Source organism: Chaetodon auriga, chromosome 17, assembly GCF_051107435.1.
Source record: "Chaetodon auriga isolate fChaAug3 chromosome 17, fChaAug3.hap1, whole genome shotgun sequence".
In the NCBI taxonomy this organism is placed as follows: domain Eukaryota; kingdom Metazoa; phylum Chordata; class Actinopteri; order Chaetodontiformes; family Chaetodontidae; genus Chaetodon; species Chaetodon auriga.
This window is the reverse complement of record NC_135090.1, coordinates 9,267,871-9,292,521: the sequence shown is the minus strand read 5'-3', so window position 1 is coordinate 9,292,521 and position 24,651 is coordinate 9,267,871. Positions and strand designations below refer to the sequence as shown.

General features: G+C 41.6%; 1 protein-coding gene across 2 annotated transcripts in view; it reads left to right on the top strand.

Moving 5' to 3' along the window:
• Window positions 1-24,651, top strand: part of adgrb2 (adhesion G protein-coupled receptor B2) — a 209,589-nt gene that overhangs the window by 45,484 nt on the left and 139,454 nt on the right. For both annotated transcript variants that reach the window (XM_076754352.1, XM_076754351.1), the window contains exon 2: window positions 20,479-21,382. In XM_076754352.1, the coding sequence (XP_076610467.1) occupies window positions 20,494-21,382 (889 nt within the window). In that variant the 5' untranslated portion in view covers window positions 20,479-20,493. The remainder of the gene's footprint in view (window positions 1-20,478; window positions 21,383-24,651) is intronic.

The window sequence follows — 24,651 nt, the reverse complement described above, 5'->3', positions numbered from 1 at the left end:
ACTTAATGTTCAATGTGATGTAGTGTCTGCAATCTTGTTCGAGTGTTGTTAGAGTCTATTTTGTGGTGTGGTTGGCAGGATCTTACGAATGTGCAATTTGCATTTAGGAGGTAAAAAAAGCATCCAAAAGTAGTGGTGAATAGACTTTGTTATGTAATCATAGTGGTTCTTTAATTTGTTACAAGGCAACGATTCAACTTGAGGAACGTTAGAGCTGCAGTTACTTTAGGCACACATCTTTTATTATTGACTTAACTGACATTAACACTTCTCTCTGACTTTTCAGTGAACTCAGCTCTCTGGCTGTTGGCAGCCTCTGGAGTTGGAATGAATCTTAGATGCCAACACACCTCTAGCCTGGCTTAAAAAATGTACGTTCTCCAAAAGGATGGTTCTCCCTTCCCGTGCATCCCGCTCCACTGTACCAGAGCAAATTGTCTGGACACTTTAGGCTAATCTGGAACATAGGAGAGATGAATGCATCCAGGCTGGGATGCAGTGTCAGCTCGAGCGGGATTGTTTAGTTTGATTTGTGAGCCAAATTTATTGCGTCTGTTTGTGTCTGTGTGAGAATGATTGTCCTCTGCCACTGTCATTAACATTTGCATTTCAATAGTCCTTGCTTGATTGAACAGCAACAGCAGCATAAGTGCTTTGGCAGAGCAATTTCCTTTTTGCTTCAAAACAAACATCTATACTTATTGATGTTTCTCTTCATCAGAAACAAGACTCAAACATTGTCTGTTGCTTTCATTTTGTCTGATGGAAAATATTACATCTATATTTGGGTTTTTATATCTTATCTTTTCTTTATGTTTGCACTTTCATTCCATTCTGCACCTTTGATTCTAATTTGGTATTGGTCTTTTCATCGTCTCGTTGCTTTTTTTAAACCACTTCATCGGTTTTTCGTAATGCTAGTGATGTGGCTCTTGGTGGCGCCCTTTGGTGATCCCCTGACTTTTCTTTAGTAGTCCATGATATTCTCATTGTCAGTCATCATTTTTGATTGTCCAGCACTTTAGTTTATGACCAGTTACCTGCAAAACTGATGACATTCCCTTCAACCTTAGCTTTGCTTTGTGTTTAGTGCTAATTAGCAAATGTTTGCATGCTAACATACTTTTACAAAATTTGACGTGCTGAACATCAGCATGTTAGGATTGTCATTGTAAGCATGTTAGCTTGTTGGTGTTGGCATTTAGCTTAAGGCACAGCTGTGCCTGGGTAGACTCCAAGTCTTGTTTACCACAGCATTGGCATTCCTTCCATTTATCTCTGTTATATCTGCTTCTCATGGATGCGTGATGGGGCTGCAGCTATTTGAAATGACTCTGACAGTGCTCACACACTTGCACTTCAGAGAAAATGGTGCCAGCTTTCACAAAAGGTGTCGTGTTTCATCTTTCCATCCTCCACACATGCATAAATGCACGTCTTCCAACAGAGATCATGCTGCAGATAGACCTCACCATCTATCTGCACACCACAACAAGAGTAAGGAAATGGTGCCAGACTGTAGCTAATAACAGGTCAGATTTCATGCTCAGGGGTTGTCATGGCGGGGTGAGTGTGCGTGTGTGTGTGAGTGAGGAGGAGGCATATGTGACATCAGTCTGGCTGCCCTTTCCTTGTTGTTCCATCAATTATACAGTGCCATGACCACTCTGTGTCATTCAGGTGTCGTTTTGTGATCGTTTTACCCAAACTGACCATTTATTTTTCTCTCTGACTCCAATTTCATTGATTCTAAGTTTACCTTTTATGCAAGGGAGCATCTTTTTTTTTTCCTTTTGCTCACCTTTGCTTCCTTTCGTTTTTCCTTCCTTTTCATTTCTTGTCGCCATCGCTCTCTCTATATATTTGTCATTGCATGAGGCATGGAGAAGAAGTGAAGCAGACAAGAAATATATTCCGCTGAAAGACAGGTCTGGATAAATAAAGAAGAGGTATACTCAACCCTACCCGAGAGGGAAGGATGCCGGGAGACGAGGGAGGGTTCTTTTTTTTTTCTTTTCCTTGAGGCAGCTGTCAGATTTTGAGAGGACGATGAATGGGGGAGAAAGGAGGTAAAAACGAGGAAAAGTTGAAGTGAGCGGTGTTCTGGAAGGGGAGGTGTGGGCTGGATTGGTGATAATGAGAGATAGAGACAAAGTCAGTGTTGGTAAAGAAGACAAGGATGGATGCAACATGGCATGTACAGGCATAAGTAGAGACACTGAGTGCAGAGTCAGTGCAGGATGGTTGCACTGGCTATTATGTTAGCTACGCTTGTGTAAAACACGGTCTTATCATCAAAATATCTAAGGGAGGATCTTAGATTCAATAGTAATGAAATCAAAATATGAGTGCAACTCAAATTCTACTCTCGGCATGCACCTTAATACCTGATAAAGCCTTGTTTAGGGTGAAACCACATAACCCCAAAATGCCAGCCTTTCGAGAGCCAAAAAAAGTTTTGAAAATGTGTCTTTAGCCCAGTGGCTATATCCTCAACCCACAAGAGGAGCAAAGAATCCTGAAGTAAAAGTGAAAACATGAAAACCAAACTTGAAGTTCTTCACCTGACAGCCGCGATTATGTCAAATTTGTCATATGTTAATGGGCCCTCATTTACATCTACTCTTAAGTAGATCTACTTTAGTCTCAGCTGTGCTCAGAAATGAATCTTTGAAGATGGGAAATAAATTTGGGCAAAGCGGTGCACCTATAGATACTTAGAGACTACAGTAACACCTTTAGACGAGCATGACCGCTCAGACTGAAATGAAAGCTTTTTTCCTCCCACAAGAACAGAGTTTCCACAAGTAGCGAAATTGCGTGCAATCCAGCCGTTCTAGCATTAGGAGGAAAGCTAAAGTCACGTTTTTATACTCCAAAATGCATGTCTGTTGGTAAAGGAGATTACTAGATTATTATGTGGTTTTTCTTAGTGGTCGGAGGTTTGTAAAATTCACGTCTATCTACAACAAAGCATAGCTCAGAATAAAGTGGCAATAATAATACTTAGAAACTGCTGTTCATGTAATAGCATTACAACCATAATGCATTCCTCAAACATCACCTCATTCGCAGTGTGACTGAATTGAACAGAACAGCACGTCTGACAACACTGGGAGAGTTGGAGGACTTTAGAATACTCTTAAAGCTTTCAACTCGACCGTTTGTGTTTTCAACAAGAGTATTGGCTATCATCCCCATTCCTCCATAACTCTCTGTGAATGAGAATGTACTTGGCAAACCCACTTTTTTTAGAATCCAGCTTCCGCTAGAATGGGATTACTTTTTCTAACAAATACAGTGCAGCCTCTGGTTTATTCCAGGATTTCCTCCTGATTTCTTCTTCTGTGGTGTTCAGCAGAGAGCTCAGGATGAACATTGCCAACACTGTTTGCATAATGCACATATATTTGTTTCTAGTAAGGTAGCCTGCTGATGTTTGTGACTGTATGTCATTTGCATCAGATTTTTGCAGCACTTATGGAAGAATCTATTTGTCCACACCTCTGTGATTCTGCTGCCTCTGTGACTCTTCTTGACTGTGCGTCAGCTGGAGGAGTTTGGATGTGTTCTCATTAGAAATGATTTAGTTCACAGGCAGTTTCTAGGACTGGTAATATTATGATGGCGGCAGGTCATACTAAGGGCCTTCAGTAATGTTTCTCTGTAAAAACTGTGGCTTTAATGTTAGTTTGGTGCAAAATTGCAGCATGTTTTGACTCTTTTGTGGCCAATGTTCAATTGAGCATGTGTTTACTGTGTAAAATGGCACATACTGCAAAACTGTAGGGCTTTTCCATTTTCACAGCGAAACAGCCAAAATACTCTCCATTACATACTGAAGGCAAGGTTCACTGGTTTTACTTAAACTACACATTTTCAAGACAGTTAGCAGTTAAGCATACAACTGTGATTGAACAATTACCGTGACACTGCTGATAATAGCTAGTCCTGTATAAAGCCTCCTTGTTTACTCGGCTGGCCACTCATATGAGCCGGGTCTCATTCCCAGGTTGTCAAATGCCAACTTTGTCACACCAATCAGCATCTCACACAGATGTGTGAGGTATCAGGCTTTTAAGTGACTCCAGTGTCAACCCATCTGTGGCAATATTAGACACTCAGAGTAATGTAATGTATTATAAAGAGCAAGAAAGTCTGATGACGGAGGAAGGTGGGGTGCATGGATGGCTCAAACAAACACACAAGTGAGTAATTTTTTCCTATACCTGGCCAAGTAGTTTACTTCCTAAAGTTTTGGTGCATGTGTAAGAGGTGCACAATGTATGAGACGCCGAGGGGCATGACAAAACATCAGCATTTGATGCTCTGGGAATGAGAACAGGTTGCTGTTTTCTGCTAAACATGTCATCTGGGAGGAAGAGGACGAACAATCTTCACTTTGAAATATTATTCACTAGAACATCCAAATTCCGACTTTTTACTTTTAATTGGAGTGCGCAAGCTGTTTTCTCATATCTCTTCTGTTTTCTCCAGAACGGTTCATGATACTATCCAGGCTGAGCCTTTGAAGCCCAGTTTGTGATCAATGCGCAGTGTGTGATCACCCACTCACTTCATGGTCAGATCTATAAGGTCTGCATTGGAAAGCAGAGCATGTATTTTAGCTTCCATGCCTGCAATTAGATTGTAGCTTTGAGCTATGGAGGTGAGAATGTAGAAAAATAATGTAATATAATTTCCTACATAGATGTAATATTAGGTATTATATTATTACATATAAATAAAACTTTATTTTCACTACACAGTAAACTCCAGGCAGTGAACAACATAAGGCAGACGTAAACAAAAATGTCTTATATTTTGATATATATAATATAATTATGACACTGTACAGCATCATGTGTACTATGATGTAGTGTTCTGCTCAAAATGTTGGGTATTTACCAGACACTGCAGCAAAACTGCAATACTGCATCACCAAGACACATCTTGCACCTGGTCAAAAGCTGCGTATGAAAGGTCAGCTCTCCTCTGTGACCCTGTGGATAGTACAGCTTCACTGTGGACAAGGACAATTTTAACCCCTGAGCCCACAGCTGAGGTGTGACACGTGTCAGACAGACACAGGGAGAAAGGTCACAAACACACACACACACACAAACAAACAAACACATGCACAGGTGTGTTGCCATCATTTTGGGGGACATTAGTCCCCACAATGTGACTGTGCAAACATTTTTATGTGCCCACAATGTGAGTAACACAGCTTTCAGACGCACACGTTTGATTATTTATGACATATCTTTGGGGTATAATACCCAAATAAACACTAAAACCTGAACCCCAACAATAAAAAAAAGCCTATGGTAGAGGAAATGACTAACCAGTATGTCCTCACTTTGCAGGAGTTCCTGTCTTTCCATCCTTGTGAGGACACACAGTCCACATAAAGATGCACCAACACAAACACACGCTTGAGTTGTAGGCCTGTACCTGCAGCGTCAGCTTTCCCTGCCTCGACTCCAGTCTTCCCTTCAATACCGAGCCCTAAAAACAAGGAGAGGAAATAGAGAGGGAGAGGAGATAATGAAATAAATACCCTGCCTGGCAACACTTCAAAGAGAGAGGGAGAGCCTGATGTGCTCTGCTGCAGCGAGAGAGGGAAGAGATGTTACATAAAGAGAAAAGATTGGGAGATAACAGCAACCACCACCTCCACCATCACACACAGAGAGAAACACATTAATAAAGTTTGACTCCTTCTCAGCTGGTCGCTTAAGATTCAAACTCTGCGTTATGCATCATTTTGAAGCAGTGATCAGCCTTAGTTAGTGAGATTACATAGGTCTCTCATCAGCCTTAACATAAACAAGTTATTCCACCACTTACTGTGAAATGTACATGTACTGTGAAAGAGAAAACTGTCAAAGCTGAGCAAATGGGGATTCACGTTCATTCCTGGTGTCGAACAAGCATGGGCTTTCTCTTGCATCATGCTCTCATGTCATTGCGTTTATTATTCATATATTCATGTGATATGTGCATGCAGGCGGACAGGGGATATGCCCCATTTTAAAATATTCTCTATTCTGTCCAAGGGACTGTAAGTGTATGTGTGTGTGTGTGCATGCGTGTGTGCTATGACATGTGAATATATTAGTCTGAAACATGGTCCTCACACTGTGGCCATGATTTACACCCACATTAACTTGGAATAGCATCACACAATCCTACACATACAATGCAAACATATACGTTAGCATAAACAGGTGTCCTTATTTCAGAGATATTTTGAGGGGAAAACGCCTGCCTGATGGATGCTCTTTCACTTCAGATCAGTTCACACACCATCATGCATGCACACACACACACACAGGAATACACAGTGACAGATATATGTAGTCTTGCACAGCATACATAACCTGTCAAACATGCACAGAGACTCGCACACACACACACACACACACACACACCCCACAATCTTTCTCGTTTCACTTCATTTTTCCCTTTAACTGTAACATTTCTACTGACACAGACAATAAATTGTGCTTTGGCTGGTTTTTATCCTTCCTCCTGAGGCCACAATTACATTAAGTACACTATTGCTTTGTGTGACATTGTCTGTTTTAATGAATGTCTCTCCACGCAGCCCACTTGCTGCTCAATCAATGAGTTTTGGAATTTAAAAGCTTCTTTAATGCCCTCTATATGCCATTCAGATGACTTGGCTTTTCATGTACAGTGGTGGATGGATGCTTCAATATTTTTTGGCCCTAATCAAATTCGGGATCAGGTTTGCAGCAGGGAAATCAGAGCAGTGATGCACAGCTGTGCCTATTTACATTGGCAGAAATCAATTGCTTCACATATTTTGCCTTGAAAACTAATCATTTGCTTGCAAGATTTCTCTCTAACGCTGTTGAAAATGCAATTTGGGTGGCTTTGTTGCATGTGCGGGCCCTTCGATCAGTTTCCTATTATTCATTCTGATTACACATAGTAGATGCCTGTTTACTGCACCTGAAATAGGGAGCATCAGGGTGAACTTTCTTTTTCTTCTTTGTCCTTTATTTCTCCTTTTATACCACATAACTGTGGTATTGGCCATGCAGAGCCCTATGGCTGGCTAACAGAGATGTTGAGGTTTCAGCAGAACTGAAATATCCTTTTATAAGACACAGAATCAGGTTTATTGACTAAGTATGTGCACTCATAAAAGGAATTTGACTCCGTAATAGATAGCAGTAGTCCTTACACACAACAATATACAGGAAGATAGAAAGAGACATCCAGCTAAAAGCAAGGGCAGACAAGCTGAACGAAGAAATGTGAAACTAAATATTGTGCTGTTATGTACGCACATATAGACACACAACAATGGCCACATGAACTGAATGATTTGATACAATATGTCCACGTAAACATGTCATACAGCATGCGGGATTCATAGATGGATGATGTGTACATGTTAGAGCAGCCCAGTCTCACAAGTGTGTAATAGACCTGTTGATCCACAACAGGACAACACATCAGTGTAAAAGTTTGCCTCCCTACGCATGAAAACACGTGTACATAGGTGCTCTACCAGCAGGGGGCAATAATGGTAGTGAATGACAAATGTGGTTTAAAGGGCAGCAGAAGTCCCTTTAGGGGTGGAGGTCAGGGTTGAGGTTGGTGTAGATTGGTGGACCACAACACATGACCTTCACACAGGAGACAAAGGGTTGATTCTCATGTGAAACCACATAAAACTAAACCAAACTAAATATAGAATTTAGAATTTGTAGATAAGTGGATGTGTTGGTATTAGAGGGTTATTGACAGCATATGACTGATTTAACTGTTCATTATATTGTGACTGTGGGAAGAAACTGTTCTTGTGTCTGGTTGTTTTGGCACACAGTTCTCTGTATCAGAGGGGAGAAGTTGGACAGGTTGTCTCCACAGTGTGATGGATCTGCAGTGGCGTTTCCTGACCCTGGAGATGAAGTCCTGAATGGAGGACTTGCTGCAAGCAAAAAATGTAACACAGCAGCATCAGCATCGAGTGGCTCCCCCATTTTACACAGACAGTGATTCGGCTCTGTTACTACCTCTGCTGCCTAAGGCAGAACAACAATGCCGCCCCCATTCCATGTTCGTATGTTTTATACATACTGGGAAGGCGGAATAACATTCCCACCTTGAAAGGGGAATGAAAGAAGCTTGAGTCTGAATGGGGTGTGAATGTTAGCTTGTCAAACCTGCATTAAAACACCTTCAGATTGATGTCCTGCAGGTTTCTCTAATGTGATATCGTTGTCTGAAAACCTGTTTTAGAACTTTTCAGTGTAGCTCCTCTTTGCCACTGTGATGTCTTTTGTCAGTGTTTCTGGTATGGTTGCACCGGCTCTTCTTCTGTAGGCCTCCTCCTTGGCCTGACAAAGCTTCCTGAGATGAGCTGTAAACCAGGAATTGGTGTTGTTGTATGCAGAAAGTTTTACTCAGCCCACATGTGTCCTCACAGTTACTGAGTTACAGAGTTAGTGAGTTCGTCCAGGTCTGTAGCTGCAGCCTAAAAACATTCAATCAGTCCAGTCAAAGCCTGCTTGTGATTCCAGCTTTGTCTCATTGGTCCATCTCCTCACAGCCTTGACCACAGGCTTAGCAAATTTTAGTGTCTGTCTGGATGTAAAATGAGCTAACTGTGATCAGAGAGTGAGAGGGACAGAGCAACAGGCGTCCTTTAATATGGCGAAGTCATGGCCCAGTGTGTTCTTAACCATGCTGGGACACTTGAATGTGCTTTAATGGCTGAGGTACTGTGAATGTCCCAATGAACAATGAGCAGCACAATTTTACCAAGAACAATTATTGATGCATTTCAGTCTGACAAGGTAATTAACAAGTTTCAGAATGTCTAAAACGTTAAATTCACTTTTAGTGTGTGCAAATCCTGGCAACAATTAATAGTGATACAAATGAGATGAAACTATTTTCTGCACCAATAATTTCCCATCACTGCTATTTATTTTAGAACTGACTTAGATTTCAGCCCCTATTTCTGGCAAACTTTGCCTTTGAAAAATATAAGACATTTGATATAGCTGATAATTCCACTTCATCTGAGCTGCAGTTTTGTCTTTTACATTCAGCTTTTCAGACTTTATGTAACACAACTCACAGAAGAGTACTTAGATGGGAACCAAGTTTCCTTTTGGTATTCTGTGTGTGCTTGCCTCCCTCATCCAAGGTTTTCTCTGCCTCTACCTCCCCTCCATACCATACTGTATAGCTGTGTTGTCTTGAGGAAAGAGAAAGAAAAAGCTGGTGTAAGCTGAACTGTTGGCAGGGATACACTGCAGAGGAAAGCCGATCACGCTCTCTCTCAGTCTGTGATTCTCTTTCACAATGAAACCCAAATTCCCCCTAGGCCCACCACAATACTACAAGGCCCTTTTCCAACTCCTTATTGGACAGCCCCCCAACCCCACTCTCACACACTTAGACACAGATTTATGCAGATATATACACGTGTACACATGCCAGTCTGTTCTGTACACAAAGGGATGATCTGCTTCACTTTCAGTTCAATGGGATATGACCGTGTGCGCATGTGTGCCACATCAGATTCTGTCCAAACACTCAACAGATGGTGACATTTAGGTTTTTTTCCCCCACCATGACAACAAGGTTAAGGGTGTGAAGATGTCTCAGTGAGTGTGTTGGGGTTTACAGGGGCAAGCCTGACACATGCTTGTGCATCTGCAAATCTGTGTCCTGCTGAAACTCGCCATCGGTTAATTAACGCAAATAAAGACAGACAAAACTTTCTTTCATTTTTAATTAGTTGTACTACTGTAAAGCACAGGGGATGAGTCACAGCAGGAAAATGGCTGCCATACTCTAGCCTACTAATTAGTAGCAGAGTCGTGTATATATGAAACAATACACAGATGTTAGTGATGTGCACCTTGATCCTGTCTTTGAAGTTATAATGGGACAAATAAGTAACCACAGCATTTAGCCATGTTAGCTTTTCACCATGTTACTTTAGATACTGTCCACATTACATTTTGGTTTACTCTAATTACTTAAATTGACCTTACTTGCTTATGTTGTGATAGTAAGCCTCGCAGTATGCTGCTTTAAGACAATACATTTAATATTTTGAAATGTCTCAAAGTCATTTTAGTTCCTACCTGCTGTCAGGGGGACAATTATGAGCGTAACAGTAATGGGTGTAACTGCTGTAGTGCAACAGTAGAGTTCAGGTTTTGATGGGAACTCAGAGAGAGTGAAGTTGGATGTGTGTTGCGTTGGTGTTAATTACCTTATTAGTCACTTCTCGGAGTGACTGGATGACAAGCAGCGAAGAGGCTGCGAGGCAGTGAAGAGGTTAATTTCTTGACGGGTAGCCATCAAGAAATTTGCCTCCTCACTGCTTGACCTGTTCACCGCTAACCTTCAGCTACACTTGTTTTGCTTAATTGGCCTAATTATAAGTTGAATATTTGGCAGTAAAAAGTATGAAAAACATAACTTTTTATTGTAATTGTGTATGGCTTAGCAGTGAAGTATATTGATCTACACGACATTAAAAACGAAGGTTTACCCTGCAATAGCAGTCACATTTGTCCAACACAGGTTGAATGAGTGTTCAGTTGACCTGCGTCACACTCATATATCCTGTATGAAAGGGATGTGCTGTAAATTCAGCCAGGTGAGTAATAGTAAAATATATAAACTGTAGTGTAACAGGTCCTAGACAGTTGGTAATAAATATATGCAGAGATGCAAACAGGTTGTAAATTGTAAGTATCCAGTGAAGTAAGCAGGTGGAGCCAGTGCAGTAGAATATGTACAGTACAATTAGGTAGAGTATAAATATGGCAGTAGTATAAAGTAGTAAGGTGACATCCATGTGTGGGTTAAATGATACAGTGACGTTCAACAGTCTTATGTCCTTACAAACCTAAAAACTTCAATTTAAACTTAAGAACAGTGGTGCTGCTACTTATTGAAGTCACTCCAACCTGATCTGTAAAACACTGGTGCACTAGTTAACTCTAGTTGTAATTACAACAGCTACTAACACACAGGGTGAAAAATTAACCCTGATAAACATTAAACCACCTGTAAGCCAAATTCCACTTCATCCATTTGCTTACCCTCATCTGCAACAATCGTTTATTCACTCATGTGAAATAATGGGCGCCGTTATCAATATCTCCCTGTGAATGCAACACCGATCAATACTGAAATTCAGGTTTAGAACATATTGAATAAATGTTACATGCCAGCAAATTGTTTTTAAAGGGTGTGAGACCATCTAATAATTAGCTTAAATGTTTTCCCATTGAGTGTATTGAAAAATGCCTGTGCTGCCAGAGTAAATATATCCGTGATGAATGAGGTGGGGTTTTCTTAGAGCATTGTGAGATGACATGCCAGTGAATTTTTACCACCTTATCACATAACTAATTGTCATTTCTCCTGTTTGTACAACCAGTATGGAGAATGACACAAACTGTGCAGCATAATGCAGAGCTGATATGGAAAATTATAGCACCAAGCTAACAGTTGCTACTGGGTGTAATAATCTCCCAGGAAATAGTTCACTGATAGTGCTGGCAGCAGCGATGGTCATTTCTGTGCTGTGTAATCAGTGCTCATATTCACAGTTTCTACTGTCTGCTGCTGATTACAAATGTTATGGATCTCATATGGGTGGAAATTTCAATTATGAACTTTCTGTTGACGCCACAAAAACCCATTTTTTGTCTCTGCCTTTTTGCACTTTCTTGAAGGCCACTTTCTTTAGAGTTCTTTCATGGCATTCTGCTGGTGTTCAACCTTTTCCCCTCTTGTGATGTTGTCCTCACTTCCTCTAATCTATTACCCTTTCATCGTTTTCATTCGTTCCTCTTCACCTACTTAACCCCTTATTAGCATTTTGGCTTTCAATTCTTTGCTTCAGAAGGCCAAGCCCTTAAAGGAAAACAAAAACACTGGATACACATGGAGAGACATAGATAATTTTGTTATTCCAAAAGTAATTTTCAAGGTATACCATGCAGGATTTTTGGATTCTGCAGCATCACATACACACATAAGGCAGTGACTCGAACAGTGGGCTGGTGATGTGTGGGAAAATGAGTGTTGATGTATCATAAACATTTCATCAAATGTTTAATGTATGAGAATGTTTGCGTATTTGAATGAATAGCTATGTTGGATTACTGCCTCTAACTAGCCAGTGAGTTTATCAGTCTTCAGTCTAGCTTGCTAACACACAGAGTTGTAGACAATAATGACGTGTCATGATAATAATGTAATTATAATGACGAGCGGTCTGTCAAGTTACAGACAGCAGTCAAAAAGCCAACAGCAACATTAGCTAATTGGTTTTGTGTCCAGACAGGTGAAGTTAGCGAAGCTTCCCAAGCATCAGACACAGAGGACACAGATTACAGTGTCAGTCCCTGCCTCACCTGCGTGCTGTTATTGGCTGGAGGTTACAAACCTACTGATCAAAGGTTGCAGCCCAGAAACATCCCAACCTCAGCAAAATAGGAAGAAAATAAGAAACTGCTGGCAGAGGGCAGGGTCTCTGCAGATAAATACACCACCACACACGTCCAGTGGGTCATAAGTGATGATCTTTTTTATTAGTCTTTATGTTGTTTTTTAGGGAAATCCTGCACCTTTAAAGATGCAGGGCAACTTTGAAGGTGCACCTCTGTTTGTATTTCACCAAGAGTGAAGTCAGGCCATCCTCAGAGGTGCCATCTGTGCTCTGCTGTGCTCGCACTTGTTGGGAGAGTTTTAGTAGGGGGTGCTGTTCTTTGCCTATCATGATTGGATTCAATTTCCAATTCTTTGTGTCACCATTCTCTTCAGAATCGATTCTTCACTGTGTGCCAGACCGCTCACTTGTGTCCACACTCCACAGAATTGCAATATACACAATGAGTGGCAGTTAAACTTGATGGTCGTGTTGAAGGTCACCGTCTGCTGAACAAAAACAAGCTGAGAAAAGGTGTACAAGACAATGCAGCTGTGTTGCTTTTCAAAAGGAGTGAACTGCTTTCATCTGAAAGCATGTTACAGTCCTCAGCCTGTATGACAATAATGGAATGGATGTGGAATTTACTGGCCGACATCACTGAATGAATGTCATTGACATCATTATCCGCACTTCTGTATGGGCGCAGGGCTTCTGAAATGAAACTATTCATGGATTCACATTGTCAGAGTTGGCTGAAGTTTTTTACTGTGGTGCAGTGCGTGCTGATTGGCCAGCTTGGTTGCACTTGTTTGTGCTAGAGTTCAGTGCTCCGCTCTGTTACCATTTGTCTTCCGGTGATGGCATATAATCTATTGACAGAATATTTCACTTTCATCTTGCATAGCTAAGTGGTTTGAGTTTCTGCCTTTTTCTTTCCATCAGATTAAATTTATTAAAAATTTACCAAACTTGATATTTTGACTGTAAATCAGCTTAGAGTCTTAGAAGAAAGAAATTCATTGCAATTCTAATGTGAATCCATCTAGCCCTCCCTTCGAGCCCACCCCACCTCTATGTGGTAGCAAATGACATTACTGAAGTCAAGGAAAAACCACATAGATATAGATTGTTTTTGCTTTGTATTCTGGTCCATCATAGCTGCTTATGTTGCTGAAGCTGCTACTTTCTGTATCATAATACTGATCAGTAGTTTGCTGCAAAGCAAATACATCAAGCGGGTGGTCTGGGTGTGCATGCGGCACCTAATCAGCCACCTTGAAATCATTTTTAATTCAAAAAAACTTCCCAAGTTGGGATCAATAAAGTAAAGTTGAAGTCTAAACTTTACTCGCTCATATGGAATGTTTCAGCAGAATTTCTGCTCATGAACTTTCTGCACATACGAAACATGTTTGTGTTTTGGAATGATTTTTTAGAAATCAACACATTTGTTCTAAATATTGAGGGGCACGTGCCCCCACTGATATCCAAACCAGCCATCACATCATGAAAACTGCTGAATAACTGCATTACACATTGGATTTTATTTTTCTTTTCAAACCCATGTATGTCACCTGTTGACCCACTCCTCTACCCAATGTAATCATGCATAATGAATTTCCTACTCAGTTTCATCACGCACTTATCATCACACACATCGCACACATGTCACATGTCAAACTGACGTGAATGTATGAATTTGGATGGGCTCATGGCTGTGTGTGCGTATGGTATGCCATAGCCGGAAGGCAAAATGCCCTTTGCTGTGATTGAGGGGTTTAGTACTGCTGTCTCTTTTCACAGCATGAGATCCTCTCAGCTTGCCTGCTGTTTGTTAATAACTGATAAGGCAAAGTGAAAAGCAGTGACTTGATGGTGTGCTGGAGTGAGCTTGATAAAAGGACAAACAGAACACTGACTTCCAAAATGTCAGCCGGGTTAAATCAGTTGAACAACACTGGTTCTTCATATTGGTTTACAACCAAAAGATGCTATCGCGATACAAGACTTCAAATGAAGCAGACTCGGGTGTGTGTAGATATGGGTAAATATATTAAGTCTGACTTTGAGGAAGGCTTATATTTCTGGGGGTGAGGCTAAAGATGAGAAGGGGCCGAGTTGAGGAGTTTATGCTGGAAGGCAGAGAGAGAAAGAGGAACATTTCATGACTTGTTAATCAGTACTGGAGAGAAAGTCCAAACACTTTTCATCAGGATCCAGTCTTGAATTTTCAAAATGACCAAGTTAGCATGGAAACGCTTGTGACATGTGTGCCTGTGTGTGGAATGCATATGGATTCATTAGTGTGCATTGTTTGGTGTGTGTGTGTATGCTGATCTACATTGATCTCCACTGAGGGCTGCAAATGAGAGAAATACTCCATATCAATAAATCAAACAATGCCATTCTCTAGCACAGTGGATGTCTGCACTAAGAATGTGAGATTAGGGAGGAGGCAGAGAGGGGTAGGAAGAAGGAGATAAGAGTAGGTGTCATGATTCTCCATCACACACCCTCCCGAAATGTATTTCGCAAAACAGAAGCACCTTGGATAGGGCCAGGGATATTATTAAGCGTGGTGCCTAGAAGCTATTCCACTCTATTATTCCACCAGAACAAGAAGTTTTACTTGAAGGTACTTGTGGTTCACTGCATGAATAGCTATTCATCTTACACATTTTCATTTAATATGGGTGTAATTACGAATATGAATGAAATACGCAATACTTGCCAATGTTCTCTTTGCATATCGTTCAGCTGAAATGACCATCGGGTCTGCATTTGTCCAAAAGATAGCCAACGCACAAGTCTGTCTGTCTGTACAGCATGCAAAAATGAAGTCCTAACTCGACGTTCAGCCCAAGCACGTAGAGGCTGATGATTTGCTCTCATACTCAGTCAAACCTATATATCGCTTTTATCCAAAGTGCTTTACATTTTGCCTCTCGTTCATGACTGATGGTGCCAAGCAGCCATGCGAGGCACTGATCTAACCATCAGGAGCAATTCTGGTTCAATGTCTTGCTCAAGAACGCTTTGACATGAGGACAGGAGGAGCTGGGGATCAAACCAATAACCCTGTGATTAATGGACAACACACACTGCTGATCCACAGCCACCCTGTTATATTAGAAAGTAAGCAGTAGAGAGCTAATAGGAAAGGAGAGAGGGAATTAAGTTGTAGTTTATGGATAACGTCGTAAACCTCTAGGCCTCCAGTTTAACAAGTTTAACTTTTTGGACTTTTTTGCCTTTGAATCAGGATCCTGACTGGGCTCATTAAAATGAGTGCAGTGGCTGCTAATGTTGGCCTGGACAAGGCTGAAGACTAGATAAAGCTTTTACAAGGCATTGTGATTACTGTGCTTATTGTGCTAGTGTTTTTATTGTGCCTAATTGGCAGGCAGAAATGACTGTTGTGTATAGGAGAATGCGATAAGCAGCTTCTCGTGTGAGCTCACTGCCCAAGCTGAAATGGGTGATGCCTGAGGTTTCGTCAATGAGAACCTCACATCTAACATATCCATTATGTGTCGATACTTGTTGCCTTTGGAAAAAGTCTGAGCAGGACAAGTTGATTGGTGGTGTCAGTTTCCTTTAAGAGCAAATTTTTGTATTTTTGTAATTTTATCTGACTTTTTCTCATGACTAAGTTTGTATTTTCTTATCTTTAAAGACCTTTTTGTAACAAATGTTTTCCAGCCTTATTGACCGGAGGGATAACAACTCCTCAGCTGTCGACCCAAAGAAAATTGAGGAAATATTTTTTGGTTCACCCTAAGACAAGAATCATCTACCTGGGATAAATTATGATCATATCGTTATGACTTATGACAAGTATTAATGTGGATTCAGCTCCAACATTGAACACCAATGGCACAAGTTCATTTATTCAACCCAATCGCCTGAATAAATGTTGGCATCGTACGACTGGGCTGATTTATTTTCTCAGATGGATGAGATCCTTAACAATGTGTGTGGGTCTTCTATAATTCAGTCATTTCGAATGTGTCTCTTTGTGGTTTCATGGCATGTTACAGTGGCATTTCAGAGCAGCTAGAACTGAAGCTGTTTAAGCTTTTCAGCATCTGTCCCAAGACTGTGGGGCTTCCAGAGACAGCCGTATGGAGAGTAATATAATTGGTGATAGTTCCCGTTTGCGATTGCCATCAGGGAGAAGGTACAGTGTCGTACTGTGTAGTAACAAATATAAACATTCTTTAATCCCACAGTCTATTTGAAACGCTGAAGAAACACAGAGCAGAGTGAGGTCACATATTTTTACGTTCTATTGCAAGGCGACTCAAAATCAGTGTGTTTTTTTTATTGCAACAAAGTTTTGCAAAGTTTCTCCTCTATGTGGAACTATGGCATTTTGGAGCAGACATTAAAACTAGATGCCGTCATAATACATCATGAGCATTTGGTGAAATAATCTCTAATTTGGGGACTGTGATGCTTTCAGTGCTGTAATATTAGTTTAAAACAGTGTTGTCCCACTGTCCTCTTTTACATGCTCTTTTGCCAGAGTTTGAGAGTGAAGACAAAAATGCGGATGAGTCATATTGTCACTTCTCTGCATGAAGAATGAAGAGGGAGGGGGCAAGGAGTGAGGGATATACATATTTTGCCATCCTTGGTGATAACGTTAATGTCAAGGTGGAAGGGGGAAGGAAGACATCAAAGCTAATGAATATTTATGGTTGCCCACAGTAAAGTGCTGTTTTAGAGTGAAGTGGGACAGAATGGCCTCATGAAGACAGCACTTTAGGGTCTACTCTTGCACAGACTGTGAGTGTATGAATATTCATTGTTCATTGTCCCAAAAACAATTTGCTTAACGCTTTTGACTTCTTTTCATCCGTAAAATGCGTGTAAGGTTTTACCTATGCATGGTTTGGCCTATAATGCTGTCTATCTTCTCACAGGTCTGTGTTTTTAAAACACAGATATGTGATCCACATGCATGTCTCAGCTCTGCTCAGTTCCAGTGGGAAGCCATAAATGCTATTTCTATGGATGGTATATCGTTACATATTTGTTTGAAATTATGAACGCGTGCTCAAGTGACAGTCAATAACCCCATCATATGCCAGACAGCATGATGTCCTTGAGCCTATTTCACAACATGCTACATTAGCCTTGCCTCAGCCCAACTGTGCCATGCATTTGTCAAAGTGTCACCACAGCCAGAGTCAGCGCTGCTTAAACACCCTTTATGTCACATGTTCCGTGTGAAAAATCGCAGGTGAGAATCCTGTGGAGGAAAACCCAATCCAAACAGTGACAGAGGAGGGAGATAACAGAAAGCAGAAAATATCACAAACCAGAAAAAACACATTTCCAGGTCAGGACATTGCTATGTCAGGGTGTTGCTATGGTTACTCGTCTCAGACTACTACCAGTCTCAAAGTAAACACTGCCTGATGGGTGAAAGGAACTACAGTGCTGTTACACTGTGTGATCTGCGGTGGTCTAATGCACAGTACTTCCTGTGTGGAGGTGCCTGTAGCCGATGCATCCATGTGTCCTTTTTCTGCCAGTTGGTTTTGCTTTACAAACAGGCCCCCATGCTGTCAGCCAGTTTGCTTAAGAAGCGACTTTTTGCATCATATTCCAACCAAATTAGCAGCATTGTGTTTCTGTAAAATATCTCACACTTTCCAAATCTACTACTTTATTCCAGCTGGGTGAACTAGCGCCCACAGAGACCTTCCCATGACCTCAGGGTAACAGGTTCAATGTCGGCAACAAACAATCTGTGTCCATCAAAAAAACTGTGGATGGCTTGTCCTTGAGAATGACAGCACACCGTTTCATGCATCGTATGCTTACACCACTCTGCGTTAGCATCAGCAAAAAAAAACTCAAGGAGATTGTTTGTTTCTCGTGGTGACTGATGCAAATTTTGCACACATTTTCACAATTACAGTCTAATTACAATCATCTTAATGCTCTTCTCCCTCCACCCCTATTCTGTGTCCCCTACATCATCAGTCTACCTTTCATGTCTTTTGAGCTCGCGCTAATAGCTCCCTCCTGTAAGCCCAAGTGGCTCTTACTGTCTAACCGCAGTGGGGGTCACCTCTTGTCATGGTGAAGTAGCCTAAGCACAGTTCCTAGCCTCTTACCCGGGCCCTGTGGACTATGTGACCAATGCTGGAGAGCCTTAACAGACTTACATAAATCCTGTGAAGTGCAGGCTACTGCTGTGTTTCATTAACCTGGGCCTTAGGGAAGTGGAGAGTGACTCACTCACACACGTGCTTCACACACAGGCTTTTTTTCAGTTGCGTCACATGTTTAATAACCTTGCTTGGTGCTGACAGCGAGACCAATTTGATACAACCAAGCAGGGGGAGGAGAAAATGGCGCAATCTACCTAGATGCAGGTGAATATTATAAGAAGAAGTGGATTGGCTGTTATATTTGCTGTTAAATTTAGATTAATGTGGCAAAAACCTGCACATCTTGTGTTGAACGTGAGCTTTGTCATCTACCCCCAAAGCAGTGTTGGTGCGATGAAAGTATATTCAGTTCTCAAGAGCTTTGGCTTCTTTTCTTTTCTTTTTTTTCCCCGCATTTTTGGCTTAGTAACTGGCACACTAATTTAGCAAGGGAAGTAACGATAAAACTCCAGTCACTGCTAACGCTAATTTTTGTGCAGTTAGTTGAATTGCAGCTAAGAATGGGAAGAATAAGAAAGTCGGAACTGAGCAGTCACACATTATTCCACAATGATTACCTGCTACTAGCCCGGTGGGCTAATCAAGGTAGCCTAATTGCTGAATGTTTTACTGTGTAACTTATTTCTAGCTCTCTCTTTTAAATGTCAAATCAGATATAAACAAACTGTGGAAGGCAAGCAGCTGTATAATTATACAGCTACTAATTAATTAAGTATAACTAGCTAAATTTTACCTGAATATTACGGTTTTTATTGGAATATGTTGAACACATAGGATGTCAGAAATCCCTAATACATTATGAGCAGCTTTTCCCGCATGCCCACTTGCCTTTTTAATCTCTATGATTAGACATGAATTCGGTCATAACATGGTTAGCACGAGGTTCGCGATCATCTCTGATTGTTTTTTATTCGTTTCCGCCAGCTTCTTCACAGCAAGATGTATATAGTGTATGTATATAGATATCTCTGTGTCAAAATTATGTGTTGCAGGCATGCATTTGTTGAATTTCAGAGCATAGGGATATTTTAGAGAAAGCTGTCTGGGTATCATGTTTTAAGGTTACAGGTAGAGTGGCGCAAACATTTCCCGTCTCCCACGCATCCTCCTCAAACTGCATTTATGCAGAACCACTTGAAGATCTCAGGTGATGGAGCAGACACACAGAGTGTACGAAAATGTACTGGGTATTGAAGTAGTTTCAAGCAAAATACTAAAACGCTATATGCTTTATAAGGGTTTTTTCAGCAGTGTGTGTGTATTGTGTGAGTCAAAATCAAGCTGTTGGCGGACCCTCACTGTGTCGGTGATGGTAATAGTTTGCCAGAGCCTTGGGGGAGCTGCTCAGCAGGCGATGGTGTCTGTGTGTGTGTGTGTGTGTGCGTGCGTGCGTGTGTGTGTGCATATCAGCAGGAAAAGGGTATAGCAGGCCCCACAGTGCATGTCTCAACAGCCAAGTCATCAACCCTTTTAATCCAGCCCAGCAGGGATGTGTTTGTGTTTTTGACAGTGCAGTGTGTGTGTGTGTGTGTGTGTGTGTGTGTGTGTGTGTGTGTGTGTGTGTGTGTGTGTGTGCACGTGTACATTTGAAGAAGAACTTTATGAGAACTGCTGCCATAAACTTGGTTATGTTATAGTCTGAGGCGAGGCAGAAATCGGTCCACAAATATTTTCAACCAGACATGATTTTTTCAGGGTTTTTTTTATATTGATAAGTGTTTCTCTTGTGTGTGTCATGTTGGTTTTGCCTGGTTGGGTTTGAAGATATTTCCTGATGTTTCTAATGTACAGCCCCCTCTCCTCTCCCATCCTCCTCTCTTTTCTCATCTCCTGCAGGACGAATGTCATAGGATGAACACTGCTGGTGGGGTGTGTCTGTCTGTGCTGTCCTCCCTCCTGGCTGTGGCTGGGGCCCTGGCTGCCGTGTCTGCCCTCGCTCTAGCTCCTCTGTCTGCCCTGGCTGCGGCTGCCTATGGGGCGGCCGATGGCGTCCCCAGCACTGGGGCAGAAGGGGCTCCCTCACCCATCTCCTCACCATGCTCCAGCCTTGTAGCTGGGGTGCTCTATGGCTCTTTCTCCCTAAGGGAGCTCTTTCCCTCCAGGGCGCCAGGCTGTTCCTGGTCCCTGGAAAACCCCGATCCCACCAAGTACTCCCTCTACCTCCGCTTCACCCGCCACCCAATCATCTGCCGGACACACTCCCCCATGCTCCTATCCCTCGACCACCACCTGGCCAATCAAAGCTGTCCCCTTCAATTACAGACAGCTGCTGCCAGGGATCAGGAAGTCATTGATCTTTGTGGTCGCCAATCCAGCTCAGATGGACCATATTCCTTCCTACAGTTTGATAAGAACTTTGTCCAACTATGTCTAACAAGACATCCAGCTGCAGACGAGCCTCAGGTAACTAAGGAATTGCTGGAGCTGAGACTGGTAGAGGTGCTACTCATTAACAATGAGAACTCCAGTCAGTTTACCTGCGGCGTGCTCTGCAGATGGTTTGAGGAGTGTTTACGCACAGGTCACAATGGAGACCAGGAGGTTTCTGACGGAGATGGTTGTGGGATGACCCAGACAGGATGTATCTGTCCAAACCACAACATCATGGCACCACCTATTCCGCTGCTCCCGGAAACACCCCACAGTTTCAGCAATGGTTCACTGGCTCCTGACGACTGCTGCGTCACTGAGCTGCATTCCAATGAAGCGATTGCCATAGCACCCAGAGATGTCCGACAAGGTAGGATTATGTTTCACATGAGCACACTTCTCTGCACTGAGCATCTTATTTACGTTGTAGACCCTGTAACACAACACGCTCTAACACAAATTTCCATGGCACACGTTATTGTTCTGTGGTAGCTTATACATTATAAAAACCATACAAGAATTCAGCCACGTATAAACAGTTGTTTATTTGCATAGCTTGTAGTACAGCTTGCAGGAGCAAATAGACAAGAAAAGTTGGCCTTGTTATCCTGGCTTTTGACACCACCTCAGGGAGGCTGTATGTCTTCGCTTGACAGAGAATTTATTATTTGAATTTTGTTTGTTGGCCTTTAATTAAAAAACGAAGCAGTTCAAAGGGGGCCCTTTAAACCTTCCATCAAAAGATTTGTAAATGGCTGTCAGAAATTCAGCCTTCTGATCTATATTTTAGGGATTTCCCCCATGTGGCCAAGAGGTGTGGCTAGGACTTCAGTTTCCCTGCTGCACGGTATTGTACACACACAGATATTGTGTGTGTGTGTGTGTGTGTGTGTGTGTGAGAGAGAGAAACATCTGTTGAAAATGTTAGGACAAGATCACATTTGACACCAATGCACACATACGCATGCATGGTCATTCATACATCAATGAATTGAACACAAAGCCGACTATCTCTTTGCACAATAACACATGGGGATATGTATGCATGTGTGCAGCTGCATGAATCTGTGTGTGTTCGTGTGTGTGCGTGCCTGGAAGTGACGCAGATAAGTGTTTAATCCAAACAGAGATGGACAAGTGCTTGTGCTAAAGCTATTCAGTTCATCATTGCCACCAGAGTACTTCCTTTAATGTAATTGAATTAGACTAATGTAGGAGTGAACGTAGATATAGAGACATTGTACTTTATCTTAGTTCACTGCATTGCATAATAGTTTTCCTTTGGGTGAATTATAGACATGTTTGCAGAGTGAGCAGCACTAATTAGAACTCAGTTATTCTTATTGCAAGTCTTGGCCTGCCTTCAACAACACACTAACACACATATTGAGAGCTCTAGGGAGCGTCTTACCTTGCTGATGGGGAGGTTATCGCTGTCTGGATTCAATCAACACGGGGGGATTTTATCATCTAATGTACTCAGAGAAGGAGAAATGGAGGGACAGAGGAAGAAACATGGCATGGGAGGAATGAGAGTCGTTTACCAGTTTGACTTGGACTGATGCACTGTTGCATGTGACAAAAGCCAACCGCTCTATAAACTGATGCCAAGTGTCAGTGTGATACTAAACTTATGCCAGTTGCCTGGAAGCTCTGTTGGCTTTTCTGTCTCTCACCTCAAAGACATTGTTGTTGCATACATATTGTTTAGCGGCTGGTCACTCTATGAGGGATCATGCACCACTCATTGAGGCCGCTGTGAACTGAGGAGAAGATAGCCTGAAGAAGTGTTAGCAAGCCTTTGTGTGTGTGTAGAAGACTGTTTTCTTCCAAACAATTCCCCTATGTCCTAATTACCCTAAAATATCAGAATTACTGTAAACCCAACACAGCGCTATCAGAGTGAGAGCCAGAATCTTGCCTGTATCCCGTTTCTCTCCCGTCTCCTTTCTCTATCCACTAAAAGACAAACAGCAACGCCTTCGCTGAGTCAGACACTGTTGAAAACAAAGCTTGAATCCGCATCTCCCATTCTAAATCTTCGTCTCATGTTTTGACTCGGCGTCCCCTCCTGCAGCTCCTCATTTGATGGTGCACATAAGACAACAGTTTCTTCTTCGACCTCTTGGAAATAAAACACTTGTACTTGCAAAGCAATCGACTTCAGGTACTATTTAACTTAAAAAGTTATTTGCCAAAATCCTCACAATTTTGGAAAGACAAAAAATACAAAAAAAATTCAGACTCAGATTGAGCAGATAAATAGAAGCAAAATTTCAAAGGGTCCCTGTGGTCCTAATTAATTGAATTTGTCTGGATGGCTATGGATCAGGGGTTAGACCAGGCCGTTCACCAATCACAGGACTGGCATTTCAATCTCCAGCTCCTGCTGCCTCCAGTGTGTGAGCGTGTGGGTGAATGAAAAGCAAATAGAAAAGCGCCTTAAATATAAGTGCTACATAAATGCAGCTATTAACCATTTATTTTTTCGCACTTTGCGATGAATGCAGTTTCCAATTTTAAAAACTTAAGGGATAAAATGACAGAAAACTAAAAGCGGGACAATTGACAGCCCTCCATCCGACAACAACAAAAAAATTAAAATTATTTACTTTTCCGAGGCCGAACCTTTTGAGAGTCTCATTCATTGATTTACAGGTGGCACTCTTTTAACTTGAGTTGAAATACAAGGTTCTTCCTAATACAGAGGCCAGGAGGAGAACTATTTTTATATTTGACATTGATCAATTTGAATCAGCAGGAAAGATAAAAGCTACAGAGACATGGGCACAAAGTTCATCAGGATAATTTATGCATTGCTGTGCATGTACTGTATGTAGATGCTTATTGTTAAAGTGATGCAACACACTGTATATATAGCTGTATATATATATGTGTGTGTGTGTGTGTGTGTGTGTGTGTGTGTGTGTGTGTGTGTGTGGACTGTGCTCAGTACAGTTTTTATCCTCTGCTGTGATGGACAATAGTCTATTATACCGACTGACCTTCACTGAGCTCATTGTATTATTTCTATTTCTGCAAAACCCTCAGCGGGTCTCTCTGCCTGAAGCTAAGGAGGGTTAGCTTGAGGATACTCATCTTTATTATAGGTGTAACAGGTACAGTGACCAAATTATACGTTACATGGCATTAAGTGACCTAAAGGGACAACATTTCTCTGTGCCAGTGGAATCTGTCAATAATTAAGGGTATTGCGGAGAGAGCCTGTGCTGGATGTCCTTCATCCTGCCAGTTAGAGGAGAAACAGATCATTTCAAAAAAGTACACGTTAATGAAGTTATGCTCAGTGGAGTCTGTGCTGTGACATTATATTTTCAATCCATCCATGCATACATATTTTGTAGATTTTAGGTGGAGAGGTCTTGTATCTTTGTCCATCAGGTCTATGAAGGTACAGTATTACTTCATGACACTGAGCAGAGTTGAGCCACATATCTACGTAAAATACAGTTAAACAAATATTTTCTCATTTCCATATAAATTGGGTATTATAGGGCAATGCAAGCTGAATTATGCTATATAAAATGAGTTTGCCTTTTCTTTCCTGCTTATTCACTTAGTGAAGAACGCTTTCCCTGTTTTATTTAGCATTGACAGGCTCTTTAGCAAGACATCACA